This window comes from Mesitornis unicolor, unplaced genomic scaffold (assembly GCF_000695765.1).
Source record: "Mesitornis unicolor isolate BGI_N332 unplaced genomic scaffold, ASM69576v1 scaffold8220, whole genome shotgun sequence".
Lineage (NCBI taxonomy): Eukaryota > Metazoa > Chordata > Aves > Mesitornithiformes > Mesitornithidae > Mesitornis > Mesitornis unicolor.
The window spans coordinates 4,849-25,580 of record NW_010158907.1 but is presented as its reverse complement, the minus strand read 5'-3'; the positions used below and the strand labels follow the sequence as shown (position 1 = coordinate 25,580).

At 40.7% G+C, this 20,732-nt stretch overlaps 1 protein-coding gene across 1 annotated transcript in view; it reads right to left on the bottom strand.

The window, feature by feature from the left end:
* The window catches only part of KCNJ6 (potassium inwardly-rectifying channel, subfamily J, member 6), a 39,823-nt gene extending 21,067 nt beyond the window's left edge, over positions 1-18,756 (bottom strand). Inside the window, exon 1 of the mRNA XM_010184925.1 lies at positions 17,859-18,756. Coding sequence (XP_010183227.1) covers positions 17,859-18,756 — 898 coding nt within the window. The remainder of the gene's footprint in view (positions 1-17,858) is intronic.
* Between the last annotated feature and the right edge of the window lie 1,976 nt (positions 18,757-20,732).

Below are 20,732 nucleotides of genomic sequence, written 5' to 3'. Positions count from 1 at the left end.
CCTGCTGAATTCAGAGGGACTGAACAGAGCTGAAAGATCTTGTGAAAAGGGCAGCTAATGAAGTGAAACTTCAGGGAGGTTGGATTCAGCAAATGAAGACCTGCAGTGATTTAATGACTGCTGAGAGAGCTGTGTGGAAAAGAAGCTGAAACCCTCACAAACCACAGAATTGGTTTGAGATTAATTTCTCAGCTCTCAGTTCAGATCAGTGCCACAAAATTAATAAACTGGTGTCACTTGACAAAGTCCGTACTTACACACGGTGGGCAGTATAAAACTAGCTGAAACTCAGTAAAGTCATGATGCTGTCAGCACAGATATAAAGCTTAAGGTGAAAAGCTGTAGGTCAGAATTGGTCTATTTCATCTGCACTTTCTCAGAAACTAGTCCAAAATTTTTCTTTTGTGTCCCATATAAGGGCCTTAGCAGCGGTGTGGGAATCAGACATGTGGGTCAGACCTAATTGCCCTTAGCTTTAATGAATCAGGTTCACTTGGTTTGCAGATAGGTAGATGGGATGATCTTATGAAGCCTCCAGGAAGAAGCTGGGTTCATAAACTGCCCATCATCTTTAATATTTTGGCTAGAAGACTTTGGACTTGAGCAAGATAATTAAAATAATGGAGTATTTTTCTGTTTATCCGGCACTGTGAAGTAAATGTTGAGGAAAGGGCTCCAGTTTCTTTCTGATGGAGTCAGGGTTAGGTCACTGTGCTGACAGCAGGACACAGGCTACAATTCTTTGGAGAGAGCCAAAACATCGTAATAAATAAAGGTGTCTCCTGGCCCCAGAGAGAAGGAAGACCCAATCCTCTGTTAGAAGGAAGGGACTCACTTTTTCATTCCTGAGAGCCTAGTTCAGTAGCACCCACACACTGTTCCTTGTATTGGAAACTTAATAACTTCACTTGAAAATCATGCCTTTTTGATGGCAGTGGAAATAGCATGACTTTTAAACAAGTAGAGGAGACTGTCATTGAAGTCGAGCCAGTTATGTGGGAGTCAGATGATTAAGGTAGATATGATGTAGGAGGGAAGAAATACTATCATTTGGAAAAAATACTGTATTTTGAAGAGGTTTAATGTTCTCTTCCAGGAGAGTGGGGTGGTTATTATTAAGTGCATTACCAACATTAGATGCAGGACTTGATTCTCTGTTGATGTGCCTTCTCTGTAATTGTTCACATCCATACAAATTGCCTATAAAATAAGTCTAAGTTGCTACTGGGTTGTGCAGTTGGAGTCTAGGGGAACTGTGTGCTCATTTTTTCAGATGTAGAACCAAAGAAGAAGAAGGTGAGGTGAGAGGGAATTGCTCTCTCTGGGTCACATCACCGTCTGCCTGTCTGTCTGTAATGCAGCAGCCCAGGGATCTGTTTTCTGATGCATTCACAAGGTTTGTTTCATTCTTGTTGGCCCTACCTGAGTCCTAGCTCACAGCTGCACTATGCTGTTCCCATTTCTTCAGGGGGACAGTGCTGCTCCAGCATGGATAACTCAACCCTTCCAGGGTTCTTGGACTTTGAGACATGTCGGGGTCTCAAACTGACCTCTGAGGCTACAGCCCAGCAGTCTTGGAGAGGCTGTTGCGTTGGTGTGTGCAAACAGCCCCTTAATTTATGCCTTAGCTTAAGGCATGTGATCAGCACCTTGATGTGCAGCAGTGCCTAAAGCTGTCACCACTGCAGGCAGCCCAGTGCAGTGAAAGCAGCTAGAGAGCAGAGGCAGCAACACCGGGCATGGGCTGATGCTGAAAGGCCTATTCTTGCTCTGAAACAGGGTTCACCTCTGAAGCTTCAGGCTCTCTGCTCCCATCTTCACTGCCCACTGAAGACATCTTGCTTTTGAAGCATGGCTTCTTCACTGGGCCTGTTCCTGGTTTCTCTCTGTGGAATCAACCCAAAGCCAAATGAAGCCAAAAGACTTGGATCTGAGCAGTTTCCCCCCCCTTACATCTTATTCCAATGTGGAAGCAAAAAGCACTGTGAACAATTTGGGAGTTAAAATTTAGAGCTCAAAGTATTCATACTTAGGCTTGAAGTATTGTTCAATGGTAAACTTTTTTTTTTCCTAATCAAATGGTCTTGCTTTCAATTAGTTTAGCCTGAGAAAGGCAGGAGGAAGAAGAAATCCTGCATGGACAACCTAATAAATTCAGCGTCTGAGATAGATTTAGTGTAATATCTTATGTTCTTGATGCAATAAAATCTCAGTGTAGCAATTATGCAAATATAATAAGCCCTGATGACTATGGGGTTAGACCTAACTGAATAGAATAGGAATGCTTCTGTTGATTTCAATGAACTCAGAGTGTTCTCACACACAGTGGAAACTGCTTCATCTCAGAGTCTCAGAATTTTAATAGAAACAAGTGCTTTCTGGGTAGCAGCCCACAGTAATACTGTTCAAAACACTGTATTTTATATCAGAATGGTTTTGTGCTATAAACAAAACTTCTCTACAAGCAAATTTACTTTCGTCCTCCTTGACAAACCTGTACAACTTTCAAACTGGTAGAAAAATAAGATAAAACATAATCTGTGCTCTAACTGCTTTATGTCAGGCTGTAGAAAGCAGCTATTTTCTTAGCACAATTAGAGGTCTCTGAGTTTGTAGTGGAGTAGCTAATTGACTCTGAACTATAACCAGGATGACAACCACCTGCTGTGTAATTCAGCTTCTGAGACGAAAGATGTTCTCTGTTAGCAAGTATATTTTGATTTGTACAAATTCCTCTACTTTTCTCTAGCTTTTCTTCCCACACATGCAAACGCTGTATCCACAAAATGAGTTAGAGGACACCATGATTCATTTGTCACTTTGTCTGGGATTTGAGCGACCAGGTATGTTTGAGTGGCCTCTCCCACTTCCCTAGTGTTTATTGCAGTCTTATAATCTCAGTGTTTTTTAACAATCTGTGGTTAAAAATTCATTGAGAAAATTATGTTTCTCCCTTGCCAGATTACAACAGTTTTCAGGGTCCCCTTAGAACCAGGCCTTCAGACTCATGATAATGAAAGTTCTAGATTTTATGATCTGGATAACAGAAGGATACTACTCCAGTACAAATACTACTTATACGAGATTTTCTAGACTGAGCTTACTGTAATCACGTGATGTATACAGAAAAAAATACAGTTGCTGTACATTATCACCACCTGCTTGAAATAACCTCCTTATGTCAGCACGACTTCATCATTCAGTTGTACTGTGATGCTATAGGGTCTCATGATAAAGACATTATAACAGATATTATAAATGCCAGTATGGATTTATGAGTCAACCTGCATTTTTTGCTTTCACATCATCAATTTACACTGAGTGCTAATCTTCTGCCACTGCACTTGCTCTTGCTCAAAGCTATTTTATTCTCCTTTTGTTTAAACAACCTACAGGTATGTTACGTATTTTATCTATTTAAGTAAGTTATGTCCATCCTCAGATAAAATATTAAATTGCTCTAAAATTTATTTTTCCTTATCTTCTCAAGTCCTGCATAGCTGGAATAGTGGAGATAAGGCATTCTGTACTGTATTGTGCTGTTTTTACTTGGACAGTATGTGGCTGAAGTGTACTGCTCTCCCAGTAGCCAGTGATAACCCTGTGCTGTTTTTTTTGGGAGAAATGAAGCTAAAGAGTGCCACTCAAGGGCAGATCAGGACTTCCTGGACCTTCCTGGAGTCCTCAGGTGCTTTATCTCCTGCATCCCTGCAGGACAGTGCATGTTTTTTTGGTGTCCTCACATCCTTCCAGGTTCCTTAGGGGAAAAACAATGTGCTGCCGAGGGAGGGTGAGAGGTGCCTGGCTGCCTGACATAGAAGATATCCATAAAAACTGGGTAGCATCACTCTCAGTATCTGTTGATGGACTGCTGAGAGGCAGATCAGATCTAGAAAGCCTGTCATGAAGAGGATGACAATTTGTGCTTCTATTCTCCTGTTGGGGCTGCTGCATTCTGCCTTGCTCAGCTCAAGTTCAAGACATCACTTCTACCCTATGCCTAAATGCCTCTCAGGTGCCACGGGCCATCCCTCCATTTTGTGGCAATTCCTCATACCAGTTTTCCTCAGTCACACAAATTTTCTTTCAGCTCCATGCAAATCAGCCTATAATTTTTCACGTCTAGCTTGGCTGCTGATATTGCACCACTGGAGATTTACATTACTGTTTTGGCCCCCAAAAGATGAATGCGGTCATTTTGTGTTTCCTTCCTGTGGGTTTCTATGTCCCAATGGGGCATCACATGAAGCTGGAAATCAAAACTGGTTGAAGAATGTGGGAATGGGAGACTCGGAACACTAAACTATCATGCCCTGGCTGTTCTGCAGTCCTCAGGTGGAAGATGCTGTATGAGTTGCTGGATAGAAGTTACTGTGATTATTTATTGCTTTCTGTGCATTTTACTTTGGTTCCTTTATAGACCTCAGTAAAACTTGGCTGCTGTCTTTTCAGCCTCACAGGTTGGGCTGTTAGGTTCTTCAGAAAACTGCTTTGAAATATTAAGATTGTTTGCCTATTGGGTTCGTCTACAAAGAAGTGAGAAGATAAAAAATGAGGAGGAGGGGAGCATGGCAATGCTAGAACAGTGATGTCCAGACCTCATATTATGAACAGGTTTTCATGCCCATGAAACCTCCCTGCTTCTGAAGGGAGAAGGGCTTAATCTGGAAAAAATTTCCAGGGGAACTCCTTGAGATATATTAACTTTTTTGCTCTCAGTGTTCTCCTGGTCTCATTAACGTGATATTTACATAGTACAATGAAAAGAGTTTTGAGAGATATCTGATCTCTGTCTTGGCTGCCATACAGAGGATCAGGCTCGAGATCTGTGTGTGTTTACAGGAGTCCTAGGTCTCTGCTCTAGTTCTGTTATCTTTTAAATGAAATCATTAGCACATATTTGTAACAGACCTGCTATACCTGGTGAAATTTTGGCTCTCAGTTCCTTTCTTTGTAACAGATTATGCTCTAAACCACATATGACAGATGGAAAGCGTGGTAGGAGGTGGTGAATTGAGTACATGAGAAGGAGATAGAGTAAGGTGTATTTTCACGGACCAAGCATTTTCATACATAGCAGTGTTTGTATTTGCTGTGAACAGTTTGTGTGATGAAATATTCAAGATTTGTTGGGGCTGTCTTTGTGGAATGGCTTGTTCCATCCGTGTGCAGGAGGAACAGTGGCTGCGGAGAACAGAACGACTGCAGGACTTCAGCAATACAGCATGCCTGAGGAAAAGATACCATGTCTGATACCACTGTTCCTCCCATACATATGGAGTCTCCTCAAATGTCGTGAAGTCCCCCGTTAATAGACGAAACTTCCAGTATGGGCACTTTATCTAGATTATAAACATTTACCTGCTTCTAATCTTCCATTTGCTTTTTAATTAGAGTCTTAATTGCTTCTTCTCTGAGGCCATTAGGGAGCTGATGGGCATTGCACAGCTCAATGTATTCCTTTAGGATCCTAATTCAAAGGCCACCAGAGTCTAAGACTTACTCCACAGATCTGGGAGAACTTTGGATCAGGCTCAAAGTTCTATCTTAAACATTTGATGGACATCGGTAGGGGATGTTTCTGGACTGAATTTCTATCACTGATGGTTTTTGAATACTTAAACAGTATTTTATATCCCTTTGGAAGGTAAAGGAAGGCAGAGGTAGGAAGGTTAAGATTAATGTTTTGTGTCTTAAACGCTGGGTCTTGACTAATTTAACAGGATTTTAAAACCCTGTTGCAGTTGTGTTGAAGCCCTGAGGGGTTCAGTCTTAAGAGGAGTCTGAATACAGCTACAGAATAAGATGTGGAGCACAGACATGCAACTTTCATTCGACTGTTTCTAATTTGTCTGTAAGTTGAAAAATTAGTAATGGATCTACTTTGAAAGATTTGTCTTTTGAAAAGACTTAGATCTTTGCCTCATTATAGAAAGAAAAGTCATTTTAATTGGAGGAGGCTGGTTGTGGAGGTTGGGCTTGTGCTCATTTTGCACCAGCTGCTGTGATGCCTCCCTTGAGCTGATGTCAATCCCTCTCTCTTGGTGTCAGCTCCCTTTCCTGCTCTGCCCCACACTGCAGATTGTGGTAGAATTGCTGCGAGTGACTGCTTTGCTGTGGTCTTGAAACACAATTGTAATGGTACTTACAGCCTGCATTTCTAAAATGAATACTCTGCAGAAATGCACTGGAAAGGGTTGAGTTGCTGTAATAAGGACACAGATTGTGAGGCCAGATCAATCATTTATAAAGAACCGAACTTGTTTAGTCAGGTGCTGACAAACTGTTGGGCAGCTGTGTTGTGAAGGCAGCTGCTGGCCTCTGTCTTCCCAAGAGAGCCTGCCCTTGAGTTGTGGTAGGAGAAGGGCATTTTCCTCAAACTGCAAAGCTAAATGTCCTGCACTTCCCAGCTGTGTAGATGTGGTTACTGCCTTTGAAGCAGAGTTTTGGCCAGACAAGAATCCTTGACTGACTTGAAACCTTTGCTTTTGAACTCTTCTACACTATTTCACAGCATCCATCACAGCTTTATTGGCAATTAGAAAATCATTGCAGCACTTATTATCTGAAAAAAGTTACTAATTTGTTGTCTTCTCACTGTAAAAAGAGACTAATGGAAAAAGAATCTGGAAATTATGAGAAGCAAAGGGGGATTTTCCCATCTTGGAGATCTAAGTGTAATAAATTAATACTTCTTATCCAAGGGTGAAAAAAAAAACCAAGAATGTAATGGCTGGTTAAAGAAAAGTGCCAGCACAATTTCATTGGACTGGCTGAGTCATATATTTTTTTGTTTTGTTTTGTTTTGGTGGTGCCTGGCAGCTCTACCATAGTCAGATTCATTTTTCTCCTTTAGTGGTAAGCCCCTGTCTCTTCAGTTCACATTAGTCTATGTCAGTCAGAAATGTGGAATAAAATTTATCAACTCTGATGTGCCTTAGGGCTCCTCTCCAAAGACAAATCTTAAACATCTTGACTCTGCTGCTAGACACAAGGCTACCAGTTGTGTTAATGATGATGACAGTGATGATAACAACAGTAATGATAATTGAGCAATTGCTCATAGTTGGATTTTGTGTTGGCAGCTGGAATAACACAAAGCTTGTCCAGTGGAGAGAGAAGCAGGCAATCATAGCAAAGTTGGATGCCCACCCCAAATTCCTTCACTGTCTAGAGGGGTAGAAAGATGCAAAAGATGGTGACTGTGACCAGGGGAGCAGGGAAAAAATCCAGGACAAGTAGGGAATGCTGTGAGTTAGTGCAATCTTTGGATCACTCTTCAAAGACTAGTTGTCTGATGTAGTGCAGCCTTACAAGTTTAAGATTGTCTCTTCCATCAGACCTTCTGGAGCAAAGCTTGGTTTTGAAGGCTGCCTGACTGCCCACTGCAGTAAACTCATGCTCCTTACCCAATTCTGCTTGCCCTCTTTGAGGCACTGCTGCCTCCAGTGGTTCATTGGTGGCCACAGAGCAGCTTTCAACACAATTTCTTAAATGGCAACATGGGAGAACCAAGCAAGCTGTTAGCTGGGTTATTAATTTTTCAAAGCCATTTAATTCTTCACAGCTATAAGATACTAGGAGGAGCTGGCACTGAATTTTATAATCACAGAATAATTTAGGCTGGAAGGGATCTATGGAGTCATCTGGCCCTACACATTGAACAAAGCACAGCCAAATAGCTTGAGTTGCTCAGGGTTTATGCAGTCAATTACAGGGATATCTCAAGGGATGGTATTTCCCCTACTTGTTCCAGAGTCTTACCAGCTTTATGGTTAAAAAAAAAAACAGAAAAAAGTTTTTCCTAGTGTCTAATTAGTATTGCCTGCTCCTTGTCCTGTCATCCTGCCTCCTTCTCTGTAATCTCCCATCAAGTAGGTTGACATAGCAGTGAGATCCCTTTGCACTGTCTCTTTTCCAGGCTGAACAGTCCCAGCTTCCTCCTTCTCTCCTAGTGGGTGTCCTGTTCTTCAGCCCCTGACTGTCTTGATGGTCCTGCTGGACTTGCTCCAGTAAGTCCATGTCCATCTTGCACTGGGAAGCCTTGAACTGGACACAGCAGTGAGGAGGTGGCCTCATAAGGGGTAAACTGAGAGGAGCAGTCTGCCTTAAGCTGCTGGGTACACTTTTACTACCACAGCTCAGGATGCAGCTGGCCTTATTCGCCATAAGGACTTATTTTGGCACGTAACACTCGTTTGTTCAGTAGCTTGTGCTAAGAGTTGTAGCTTAATGAGTAGCTTAGAACTGTGTTTACAGAGACTTCTTCTTGGTTTACTCCAATGGATTTAGTGTGGGCAGCAATGCTCAATGTACGTGTGAATCTGAGCCCATTCCCCTTCTCAGGAAGCCTGTACCTAAGGGCAGAGGTAGGCAGCAGTGCTTGTCAGCTTTCTTCTGCATCTTCTCCTTTTCCTCTTTATTCTTGCTGTCACTTTGGTGACATCAGGGACATGCTGGCCTCCTCCAACTGTTTAGTAACAGCTATGAATTAAATGACAAATCCCTGAGGCTTTGGCTCCCCGATTAGCTGTGGCCAGTGTCATGAACTGTCCTGAAGCAGATGTCTTGGCTGACCTTTTCCCTTCCCTTGCTATGATAGTGGCCTGCATTCACACTGACCTAACTGCATGACATTGCCCTCCTTTAGTGGTCAGGGTGTGTGAAGTGACCAGTTCTGTCTGGGCAAGCTACTTGTACTGTTCATGGCTTTGTAAAATTAAACTGCTGGGAGAAGCCTGGGAGCAAACAACTGGGTGTCCTTTGCTGGGCAGGAAATCCCCTAGAGTATGTGTTACCTTTCCCACCATTTATTTCTCAGAAGTCAGTGGAGCTGATCCAAATATTCCTTCTGATTTGATTTCCTAAATAAAATTTTGCCATTCCTCAGATATCTCAGGCAGGTTTCTGATAACCACTGAAAATCTTCCTTCGTTGATTTCATTCATTTTTGCTTTGCTTTCATGTTTTGAATGTATCTTAAAATTGAATTTCTTTATTTAGAATGGGATATATCAAACTCAACAATTCTATATTTACTAAAATCCTATTTTTTAAACAAGAGTTTTGTTTCATTCCACAGAAATTTCAACAAATGAAAATTGTCAAAACCAGGAAGAACAGAAATTTTGGAAAGCTTCGTGACTAATTTTTTTTTTAAATTCTCCTGGGAATGGCAGGAATGAAATTGAGAGAGTGAGCAAGCAAGAGCACAAGGCTGATCACACAAGCTCTTTGTGCCTTTCACATTTGTTGTCCCAGTGGCTGCCTCATCATTCCCAGAAGATCCTCTCTCCTCCCATCTTTTCTGCCAATAAAGAGGGTATGAAGAAGTAAAAAGTGCAGTACAACCAGAAAAATGAGATGTGGGTTGCTTGGCACTTATGCAGGTTGTTACAGGAGGGAATGTTTCTTATATCAAAATCAGCTTTGTAACACTAAACTATAGATGCTCAGCAACACTTATTGGGATGTTAGCACCTAACATTAAATGACTGATTAAATTAATCTGACTTGTAAACTGACAGAATGCTGCTGTATTCTCACATTGAAGCTCTGGATTGCCCTCCTCACTTAGTGAAAAAAGCAGGCCAGCCTCCCTTGAGGTGTGCAGCACAGATTAACGCTGCTATGAATTGCAGGTGGAAGGCCTGGGAAACATATGGCTGCTCAGTGTAAGCAGTCCATGTGTGTATGCTGTAACTGGTGCTTATGCTGCTGCTTGGACTCGGGCTCAGACTCCCCAGCATGCCGTTAGTTTGCTCCTTTTCAGTGCCACAAGTGAGCAGCTCTCTGAACCCTCTTTGGCTACATGGATAAACTAGAGCTCAGCTGCTTTGTAGTGTCAGGGTGGTGAAAACCAGCAGAGTACATCAGCGAGTCACAACATATGTTTGGTTTTCCTTGAAACGCCATGGTTGAGACCACTGAGACCACTGTGACCACTGCAATTCTTTGTGATTTGTTTTTTGCTGGAACCTCTTGAGCGTGTTTTTGTAGAGGCCTCAGGAAGCCCAGAAGCTATGTCATAACAGAAGTTTTTAGTGCTGGCAGCAGCTTTTTAGGATAGCAAGCATATGCTCCTAAGTTGTCTCTTTTTAATGTACTTCATGTAGCCAGTGGGGTTAGCTGCTGTCCATAGCCTTGTTCTTCTTAATGTGTCAAATATTGTTTTTGAATTGCTGGTTTATTGAGAAGCTTTGCTTGCTAGTTCTTTAATCTTTTAGGTCACTTTTGACTTTACAGTTACTGCTCTATTCAATTTTGTGAAAACTTTCTGCTGAAGGTGAGTAACTTATCTGCTTACATTTTTTAGAAACTGATGTAAAGAAGCTGTTAAGAGGTGTCTTACTATTATTAAGCAGTGTAATGTAACATGTTTAACCTTCATTACAGTTCAATGAGACAGAACATGAGAAAACAGTATTATACATCTGGAGGTAAATAAGCACCAAAGGGAGAAGTGAAAAGACCTTTTAGAAACATGGGCAAGAACAGAGTTTGCCAAAAGTATTTCCAACAGTTTTGACCTGCAGGTTAGTTAAGCATGCTTCATATCTGGAGATCAAACATGAGCAAACAAGGTAATAAGCATGAAAGAATCAGTTAATTTCCACAAAATTTCCAGGGGTGAGATACTGCCTTGACTTAAATCAGTGTACCTGGGATTGCATCACAGATGCTCAGCAGCCTTTGTCTCCAGGTTAGTAACCACCTCAGATGACCAAAAGTTAAAGTCTAAAATTAGAACTGATATCTATAATTTTTCTTTTCCAAATCAGCTGTCTCAGTGCTGACCCTTCATTTACACCATTCTAAGGCCAAGTGGACAAACTGAGCATGCTGAGTTTAATAGCCATTGTCTTTAAAAGTGGTCAGAAATGTAAAAAGCACTTCATTGTCCTGGAGGAACATCCCAGGAGTGCTCAGAAATCACATCTCCGCTTTGTAAGCAGGTGAAAAATGTTCAGTGAACTAATTCTGCCTGGGGAACCCTTTGACCTGGATAACACTGCTGTGCCCTTTGCAGAGTCATCCCTTTGGTTCTGCAAATTGAAGATCTTTGTGGTGCAGACTGTGTGGGCACAGAGGATAAAAGCTTTGATCAGTGCAGCTCAGCTTCTACTTTCTTGGTCCATCCAGTAATACACAGTCATTCCTTGGTGTCTGAGCTGGGTCTGGAATCCCAAGTACTCTGCAGTATCACAGGTGCCTTGAGTCTGTGCTAAAACTGCTGAAAAACACAGTAGCTGGAAGCTGTGCTGAAAGCAGTGGTATTTGTTAAGTGTTTGGCACCGCATGGTGTTAGGGGGATTGTGCCAGTGTGCCAGCACAGCTTCCCACTGTGCCCTTCTGCTAGGGAAACAACAGCAAGGCCAGTGTTAAAGCACAGCTTTGTGATCCTCTCATTCCTCTGGCCGTGGAGATCATGAGCACTGTGAGGGATAACACGTATAGGATCACAAGTGAGGAGGAGTGGTGAGCAAAGCCCATCTCTCTCTGCTTGCCACTGTGCTAGGAAAGGAGCAATGCTGACAATGGAGGTCTGTGGGAGCGTGCAATGAACTGAGAACTGCCGTTTCTCTCTGTCCAGAGTGCCCTAATCCGCTTTGTAAGAACATGATGTGCAAAATGAAGCCCTTCTTCTGCAAGTTTGATTTGTGTTTAGACCAGATTTACTTAATAATATCTAATTAGATATAAGGAAGTGTTTTTTAATACAGAGAGGTCTGAAACCTGGTTTTTTAGGGATCTCACTTTTTAACTGCCTGCATCTAAATATTATATCTGAACATTTACTCTTGAGGGAGCAGCTGTAGTTGTGAAGAACTGAGCAACTAATTGGTGAGAAAGGTATGAAGAATGGACAATAGGCTATTACCAAATACTTCGTAGCATGTTTGCATAGTACAGCACTATTCAGAGAATGAAGCTGTTAAACAAAATGTATAATCCCTCTTCCTGCCTTCCCTGAAAGTGATATAGACTGTCTCACCAAAATTTTGGTTGAAATACTCATAATCAGCATGTCTCTTTTCATGAACTTTGCTCCCTAACTTCTTGCCATTGTGCATATTGTTTTGACTACTGTGAAATTGTAATTGCAACATTTAAGCTTCATAATCTCCTTCACCAGATAGACTGATCTTTTCTACCTGTAGAGAAAGCTTCCTGAAAGAAACATCATGATGAAATCCGAGTCCCTTTCTTTGCCGCTATTCAGAACTCCAGCTCATGACTGCAATCACTCATGCTAACATCCCTAATTTTCTGTGTTAGAATTAATAACAATGAAATGTTTTGTTAGAATTAACAAAATGAAAATGTGAGCAAGGAACATAAGTGAAAGGGATTGCAAGCAGTAGGGAAATAGGAATAAATGAGAAGGTGAACCTAGATGCCCAAGACTAGCACCTAGCATTAAGAGATGTTAAAACTCTTAAAACAGAAAGGAAAAAAATAAAGACTAGTGAGCCATTGACTCTTCCTGAAATGATGATGATCCAGCTTAGAGCAGAAGCCATTTATTCTTAACCCTGTTTAAAATGCATTTCAGTCAATGTACATTGGTCACATCCTAGAGCACAAAACCCAAACCTACTTTCAGCAGTTGCCTTACAGAAACACATAGGCAAGAGAAATCCTGCTTCCTTTCTTCTTTTCATCTACATCCCCTTAAGAAGCAATTTGAGAGCATAAACATCTCTTCCTGAAGATCAGTAAAAAATTCTAGTAAAATGCTGTAACCTGAACAAGGCTTATTTGGAGAGAGAGCAAAGTCTGCTGAGATGTTTTGAAAAGTTGGAACTGCTAACATACATATCAAAGGGAGATATTTGTTAGGATTGGGCAAGGATAAGGGGTAAATATGGCAATTCATCAGGGAGAAATAAAGAAGACAATAAATCAGTCCATCCAAAGGGCTGCAGTGAAGAGTGGGAACAGCCTTGTACAATGTTTGTCTAGTTGATAGCATCATTTACTATATAAATAACCATCTATGTGAACTTTTTATTGCTTTCCACTCACATTTTCCACAGCTGGCAAGTGTGTTTGCTTATGTATCCGTAAGCCATTCTGCAAATACCTCTCTCAAGCTGCCTGTGTGAATTATAAATGCACCCTATTACAAGTTTATTTGTAAAATTATCCATATCAACATAAAGCTATCTGTCTAGCTTTGTTGATTATTTTTTGCCAGTTATAAATGTGAAGATCATTTTCTTTCCTCAGTACTGCTTCAACGTTCACGCTTTTATTTTTAGGCAGAGGGAGTTGTCAGAGTGGCATCTAGTGCACCCTGCTGGTCAGATACAACTTCACCAGGTTTGAGGGTCTTGCTCGCTTAAGTGGGCTGGAATACTTCCTTTCCTGTGTTAGAAAAATGTTGTTTTCTGCAAATTAATGCAAGTTTAGACGAGGGATGTGAACCACGCTGCTTGTGATTCAGGAACTGCATTACCAACAAGGCTATGGGCTGTTCAGGATACTCCTCTTTCTCTCTCTCCTTTTTCTGTAAATCCCTCTCTGAGTTTTTCAGTTTCTCTCTCTTTCCCAGTTTCTCTACCTGTTGTAATATACCTCACTTTCCCACTTCACCTCCCCAGATTTTAAAGACTTTCCTTCTCTTGGTCTTGGTTTATTTCCTGTATCAGAATTATACATTTGGAAGTCTTGTTCAAATTTTTAAAAATTACTAATTTGCTTATGATGGTAAGACCTCCCTTAAAAATAGATTTTGCTAGGCAAAAAAGGTTTAAAAATTTCAAGCCTATTGCTAAGAAGAGTCTATTGAATTATCGTAAAAATTCTTAATTGTAGATTTTTGGAAAAATATAAAACAAAGAAATAAGTTGTTCAAATCCAAGATTTTGTGCCTGCTATTTAGGGGAGACAGGATTCAGAATCTTTGAGCCTAAGGAAGAAAAAAAAAATCGGTTTCTCAAATTCCATTACTATGAATGTGCATACTCTAACAAATGTCTTAATTGGTCTCTAACAAATCTCTTAAGTGGTCTCCAGAAGATAATATGAAAGCAGTGGTGGCACTTTAATATAAACCAGCTATTTTGAATAGCAAATATCAAATACTGCTGAACTGAGATCAGTGTGTTAGTCATGTTCTTTCCAGTTAGTTCATTTGCATTTAATGTTACAGCTCTCCCATAACGAGTGGAGGGATGCCAGAATCCTGCTTTTTAGGGCTGCCTAAGTGTGGGACCAGAATCTTCGCTGGTATGGGGCTATTCTGTCAATGCCACAGCTGTAGTTTGACACTAAAAGAAGCATAAATGCCTCAGAAATGGCTTCCCTATTAAAGGTGGGTGTTACTTTAGTTTTTGCAGAGTTAGTTCAATCATTGCGTTGCACTGGCATTACTATCTGCTGTTAGCATAGTGGGAAAGGGAACGGAGGCTGCAAAACATGGAAGTAACAGATGTGTCCTTCATGTACGGTGATGTTTGGCTGGACTTTTGCCCCCTGATTCTGAAGGCTTGTTTGTTGCTTCAGGGCAGCCTAAGGTACTTCACACCATGGACACCTGAGAGATGTGCTTCAGTATCAGGAAAACCATAGAAGTAAATTTTTGCAAGAGTGTTATCCTTTGAACCCAAAGATATGTTTTGTAATGCCATTGTAAATAAATAAGGAAAATTGCATATTGGTAGGATCCATAACAAACCTTTTAAAAACAGTTTTATTTTGAGCTTTTACTGATGCTGTATGAAATAGTCAGACTGACTTCACATCTTGTTGAAAGTATCTTGTTTCTGCCCTCAGAGTAATCTTCATTGGAGAATGAATGTGAATAGTCAAGATGTAGTGATACTTCCTAAGTTGGTATTTTGGAATCTGCTGTGATAAAGACATACTTACTTCTTTTTGCATCTCAGAAAAATATGGTGATGATTTCAAGGGGAATTAGGGAGTTCTTGATTTGATCTTTTTGCTGAATTTCAGTTTTTTAAATTTTTTCAATTTCATTTAATAAGATGCACTATTCTTCATCTCCTGTCCTAACATGCAATGTAGAGTTCATACAACACTACATAAACAGTTGTGTTTCATAGTAGAGGTAGATGTGTTTTTGATGCCCTTAAAGTGGAAATTATTATATATGTATAAAATGATATCACCTGCTCAGTAAAACTTTAAACAGAATAATATAAATAATTAATAAAAATAATAGCAAAGATTTATACTTAGCATTTTCCACTGTGTTACTTCTCATTAAAGGGATAAATGCTGTCAGAGTGGGGAAGCCCCGAAAGTGGAGAAAGGATTGTTTTCACTGGTCAGACTTAGGAGTGGCTTTTCTGATGAATAACATAAGCTAATTGTCTTAATCTGGTTTTGATCTATGAGCAATGACAATGAATGATGATATTGCTATATCATCACAGTTTCTTAGCTTCTTAGCTTCAGCTTTAATCTTTTTATATTCTGTGACTTTGACTAGTGTTGGCAGGTACAATGGGTAGTGTGTTGCTTACTCTCCAGGGCTGGAGATCAACTTGTAAGTAGCTTGTTTTGCTGCTCCCACCCTACATTGGGTGTAAGAAGGAACAGTGAATATATGATGGCCTAAACTTACTTTCAGTGTTTGCCAGGATGTAACTGAAAATATTTCTAAATGAAAAAGGGGAAAAATGTCTAGTTTTGGTAGAAAGTTGGCCTGATTGCACTTTTAACAAAAATAACCCAATCCATGTAGATGAAACACAGAACAAGTGGGTACTTCTGCACAAATATGGCTTAGAAATTGTGCTAGTAATTACAACATTAACCTTTCTGATGCCATAGTTAAGTGGCATTATTTGGTGCCTTCCCCTGACATCTCATGGAGCTGTGTGCTAGGGAGCTGACCCAAACAAACAAAATGGAACAGCTTAAAATGGTAAATGTAGCTACCTATCCAGTGCCAAGGTAACACCTTAATCCTGGATGGCTTCAGCGGGTTTTCAAATCACTGCATCCAGTTTATTTGTTAATATGGACTCTTCTAGGATTTTAACTTTGAATTTGCCAATGAGCAGTCTGAGAGGTAGTCCCCTCCAGTGAAGGCTGATAATGGCTGAGTGGAAGCTGTGATCAGTACCAGAGCACAAAGGAGAGCCCAGAGAGCCATGTGAGTATGCAGGGGAGAGGATGAGGTAAGGGAGGCAGTGCTATAAAATGAACTGTGATGGGGCTTAAGACAACAAAGCTACATTTGATACACTGCAGAATTATACTGGCTCTTGATTTATAGGCATTTTTGGTGAGATTGTTTTTTACTTCTACTACTTGCCAATCATTTTTCTGGAAAGCACGGTGTTCAGTAAACCTGAAAATATCCACCACTCTTTGGGATGTCAAGTTCATTTTGTTGCAAGTCAGAAATTTCAAAATAGTTTCAACTAACAAACAGCAATTTTCTCATCATCTCACCCAAAGGTGATGCAGATGTTTGAAACCTCTGTGCCTACTGCATGTATCAGAAACACTAAACATTTCATCTTGATTTCTCTTCAGTACCACCTACTTCCTGGAAAATTTGGAAGCCTCGCATTTACCACTTCAGATTCTCTGCCAAGTTCCTTTCATTTTTTTCTTTTTTTTTTGCTCCATTTTTGTCTCACACGTTTATTATATGGTGACAAATGCAGTTTTCTTCTGACACCACATAATAGATGTGTGAAACACACACACATGTTCTAGTAAGAGACTGCTCTTTATTTCCTGGCTCCAGTTGCAAAACATGAGTAAGGGTTAGAAAGGTTGTACCTCTGTCAGAGATGTGTAATCCACATCTTCAGACTTTCCCAGCTTTTGCTACAGTAGTGGGAAAAAAATGACAAATCTAGTTCTTTATTTGCATACTCAGTGTTTCTTCTTCCCCAAGCACATCTTTTCTTCATTTCAGAATCGCCATTCCCTTGTATTGATTATATTTACTCACTTCAGAGACTGATGCTGTCATTAACAGGAAAAAAAAATCCCTCCAGCTCCTCAAACAAGTGTACCAGCACTCTGACTGCAGGAGGTACAGCAGTTTTAGAGAAAGCACTCTTCTACTATTCTAGCTTTAATGCCAAGAAGAAACATTACTAGTCCATTTGCTGTGAATTCCAAGCACTGTTTTCTCTGCATCAAGTGATATCTGATGTTCTGCTGTATAATTGTAGGTAATGGCCAAACAGCCTCTCAACAAGACTCTGGTGACATAACATGCCTTATTTATATACACCAGCTTTCCTTGTTCTGTACCCTTCTGCAGTGTGTAGGGGGCCTCAGTGAAATACAAAATCAGACGGATCTTTTGTGAACTAAAGTAGAACAAGCCCCATGTTACAAGTTAAAACAAAAACAAACAAACAAACAAGCAAAAAGAGAAAACTGAACATATTATCACTTCCTACTGGATCCAAACAGGCTAGGAATTTCACATGTGAGGCAGTTATTCTGCAGTTACCTATGTGTGACTGGAAGCAGCAGGAACTATGATGCTTCCATGTTAATCATAAAGAGAGTTTTGTACTGTATTTTTTAAAAATCATTTTATCCCACAAGGTCCTAGTGGCTGAGTTGCTCCTGCAATAGAATGACAAATAACTGGGTGACATGCTGTGAAAAATTTAGAAAATGAGAAATGCTATCCCATTTTCCAAACAGAGCAGAAACAACACTAATTCCATTAGGCAAGATGGAACAGACAATTAAACTGGCATGCTTTTGATTTTGAAGCTAAACAGATAACTGATGCCTTTTTCAAATGTAATGATTATTTAAGTGATTCCTTTAACGTGAAGCAAACCCACTGATTGTCCTTTCTAAAATTAAAGCATTTACCTTATACAAAGTACAAGAAATGTTACCTGTTGCCTCCACCATTCCTTCTAGGATTACAACAATTTCTAGCTCCTCTTTGGGCAACTGGGCTTTGGAAATCTCCCAGAAAGGACTCTGCTGGTTAATTTCATGGCTGATGATCAGTGGTGAAACCAAAAAGAGACGATCATCCCCTGTGTAATAACCTACGTTGATATCTGTCTGGTTGAGTGGTATAAATTCCCCCTCCTTTGTCTGTTTGGATTTGATCAACTTGGCTCGTATTGATGCCTCTACAATGTGTGAATTCCTAAGGTCTCCTACTCGGAACATCAGACACAGCTTTCCATCCCGCATGGAAATAACTGCGTTTGTAGAAAAAACCAAGGTTTCTGCCCTCTTCTTGGGTTGGGATATTTTCACAAACATGCAGCCAACCATGAAAGCGTTGACGATAGAACCTAAAACAGACTGCACTAAAAGCAGAATAATTCCCTCGGGACACTTGTCCGTGATGACCCGGTAACCATACCCAATGGTGGTTTCTGTCTCGATTGAGAATAAAAAGGCTGAGACAAACCCATTGAGGTTGCTGACGCATGGAGTCCACGTGCTGTCCCCTATATGATCCATATCTCCTCGCATGTAGGCAATTAGCCACCAGATCATTCCAAAGAAGAGCCAGGTCACAGTGTAAACCATGACAAAAATCAACAGGTTGAACCTCCACTTGAGATCGACTAAGGTAGTGAAGATGTCAGTCAAGTAACGGTAAGTCTCTCTGACATTCCCATGGTGGACGTTGCATTTCCCATCTTTCCTAACATACCTCTGGATTTTTCTCTTGGCACATTCTTTGTTTATATTTTTTGGCAGATCCTCTCTAGCTTGTTTGGGCAACTTTGGCTGATGAATAGTGACAGGGCTCTCTATGTCCTGCTCCATTGAGTCTTCTTCCAGTACGTTAGCTGCCATTAAAAACAAACAAACAAGAAAAAGGCAGGCATTATTTTTCTTATTATTCCTCTAAGTCAACACACAACTTCTTCCTGTATTACTGGCATGAAATTTCTATTAATCAATAAAATTATCCTTGCTCTTGCTCACCTATTAGATGCACAACACAAAAGTCAATTGATGCCAAGCATGCTCAATTTATTGCTAAGGAAGGAAAACTCTCATTTCCTGTCTATCAGGTCATCCTATCTACATCCACATTTAAATTTGCAAGATGTGTTTAAGGAGACCTTTCTTCCCCCCACCCCCCTTTACAGTTTAATAAATGACATTTCTTATGCAGCAAGAAAGATCTTCTGGGAGATAGCAGATATAAATGAGGAAATGGATTAGCTTGGGGGTTTCAGTCAACAAGATGAGCAGAGAACATCAGCAATTGTTGAGCTATTTTTTCTATCAATTGCATTGCTATGGGGAAGGTATTAAATAAGTATAAGGAGTTTTTAAAAAAACAAGAGTTTTTAGAAAGAACCAATCCTACTCTTGCTGAAGGAAAGGCAGGCTTCAGTGTAATATATACCAAGAACAATTCCAGCACATTTCCATAGAAAGTAAATGTCTCACTGATACTGACACAGGGAACTGCGTGTCTTTCTCCCAGTAATGTAAAACATACAGTACTTCAGAACAAGATTTCATTTTAATTTGGTATGCCTGTGGCCTTTAATTCAAATGTGCCTTTTTTCTTTAATGATATGGGCCTACAGACTATTCCTCCATGAGTGTCTTAAAAGAATTTAAAAACCAGAAATGACAGTAACTACCTTTTTTTGTTTGTTTGTTTCCCAGCCTCGTGGGATAAATACCTTCATTATATTTATGTGCAAGAAAAAAGAGTTTACTGAGGAGGAGAGTGGTTTAATCAATCAAATATGTTTTGCATGAATCTGAGGACATGGTGAGGTCTCAGGTAACTGTTGTCTTTTACTGGAAGCACTTCTGCAGTCTGGGTCTTATTCCTGCAGGGATTTCAGACCTTGAACTTCTAATTTTCTTCCTTCTGGCTAACTGCTATCATTCAGCTGCCAGGCTATGAAGGGAAAAAGGCTTCTGCTGGCTCTACCTAGATGTCTGGCTCTGAATGTAGTAGCACCAATGTGACATTGTGCCATCAGTTTACAGAGATGCTTTTCCTGAAAGGTCATGGCGTTGACCTGCCTATTGTAGGTGCGCTCTGCAATGGCCACAGTTTACATTAATGTGTTCTGATAGCCACTGTACAGGCCCATGAGTGGGCTGCCCAGTCCTGCTATGAGTGGTAACCTTCAAGCAGAGAGCTGGGAGCAAGCAGCTTGGCTTGGGAAGCACTTAATTTCCCTGAGCGCCGGTTGCCTCTGAGTACCTCTTGCCCAGCTGGGAAATGGTGATATAAACGCATAAAAGCTCCTGTTTGATGCAACAGTCCTGTCTCTGGCACCCCATGGGCTTGAGTGTCTCTGCCTGGCACTGGCCTGGGCAGTAGACCCAAACTCTCAAGTGGAGAATCTGCCAAAGAAGCCTGGGCCCTTGTCCAGAGAGAGGGTTGCACAAGAGGCTGCTCTTGGTGGGTCCGTATGTTGCGAACAGCATTTTAGTCTCTCAACCTTACAAACATGTGCTACATAGCAGTTCATCTGTGGAGTCTCACAGCATCTATAGCTTTTTCAAGATGTGCAGATTCATCCTTGTGGAGGAAGATCACAGACCTTTGTAAAGTTTTAGGGATGACTGAAATGCCCAGAAAAACCCACCCACAAAACAAGTTGTAGACTGGTTGTCTTTCCTTCTGGCCTACCCCACTGCCAGACAAGACTCTGTTCAGTCCCATAGTCTTCTCTGTGTTAAAAGAAAGGCAGAAAGACCAACAGTAGCATGGAAACCTGATAGCAGTTCTGTGTTTAAAGACTGTGCGCTCCACCCTGTGT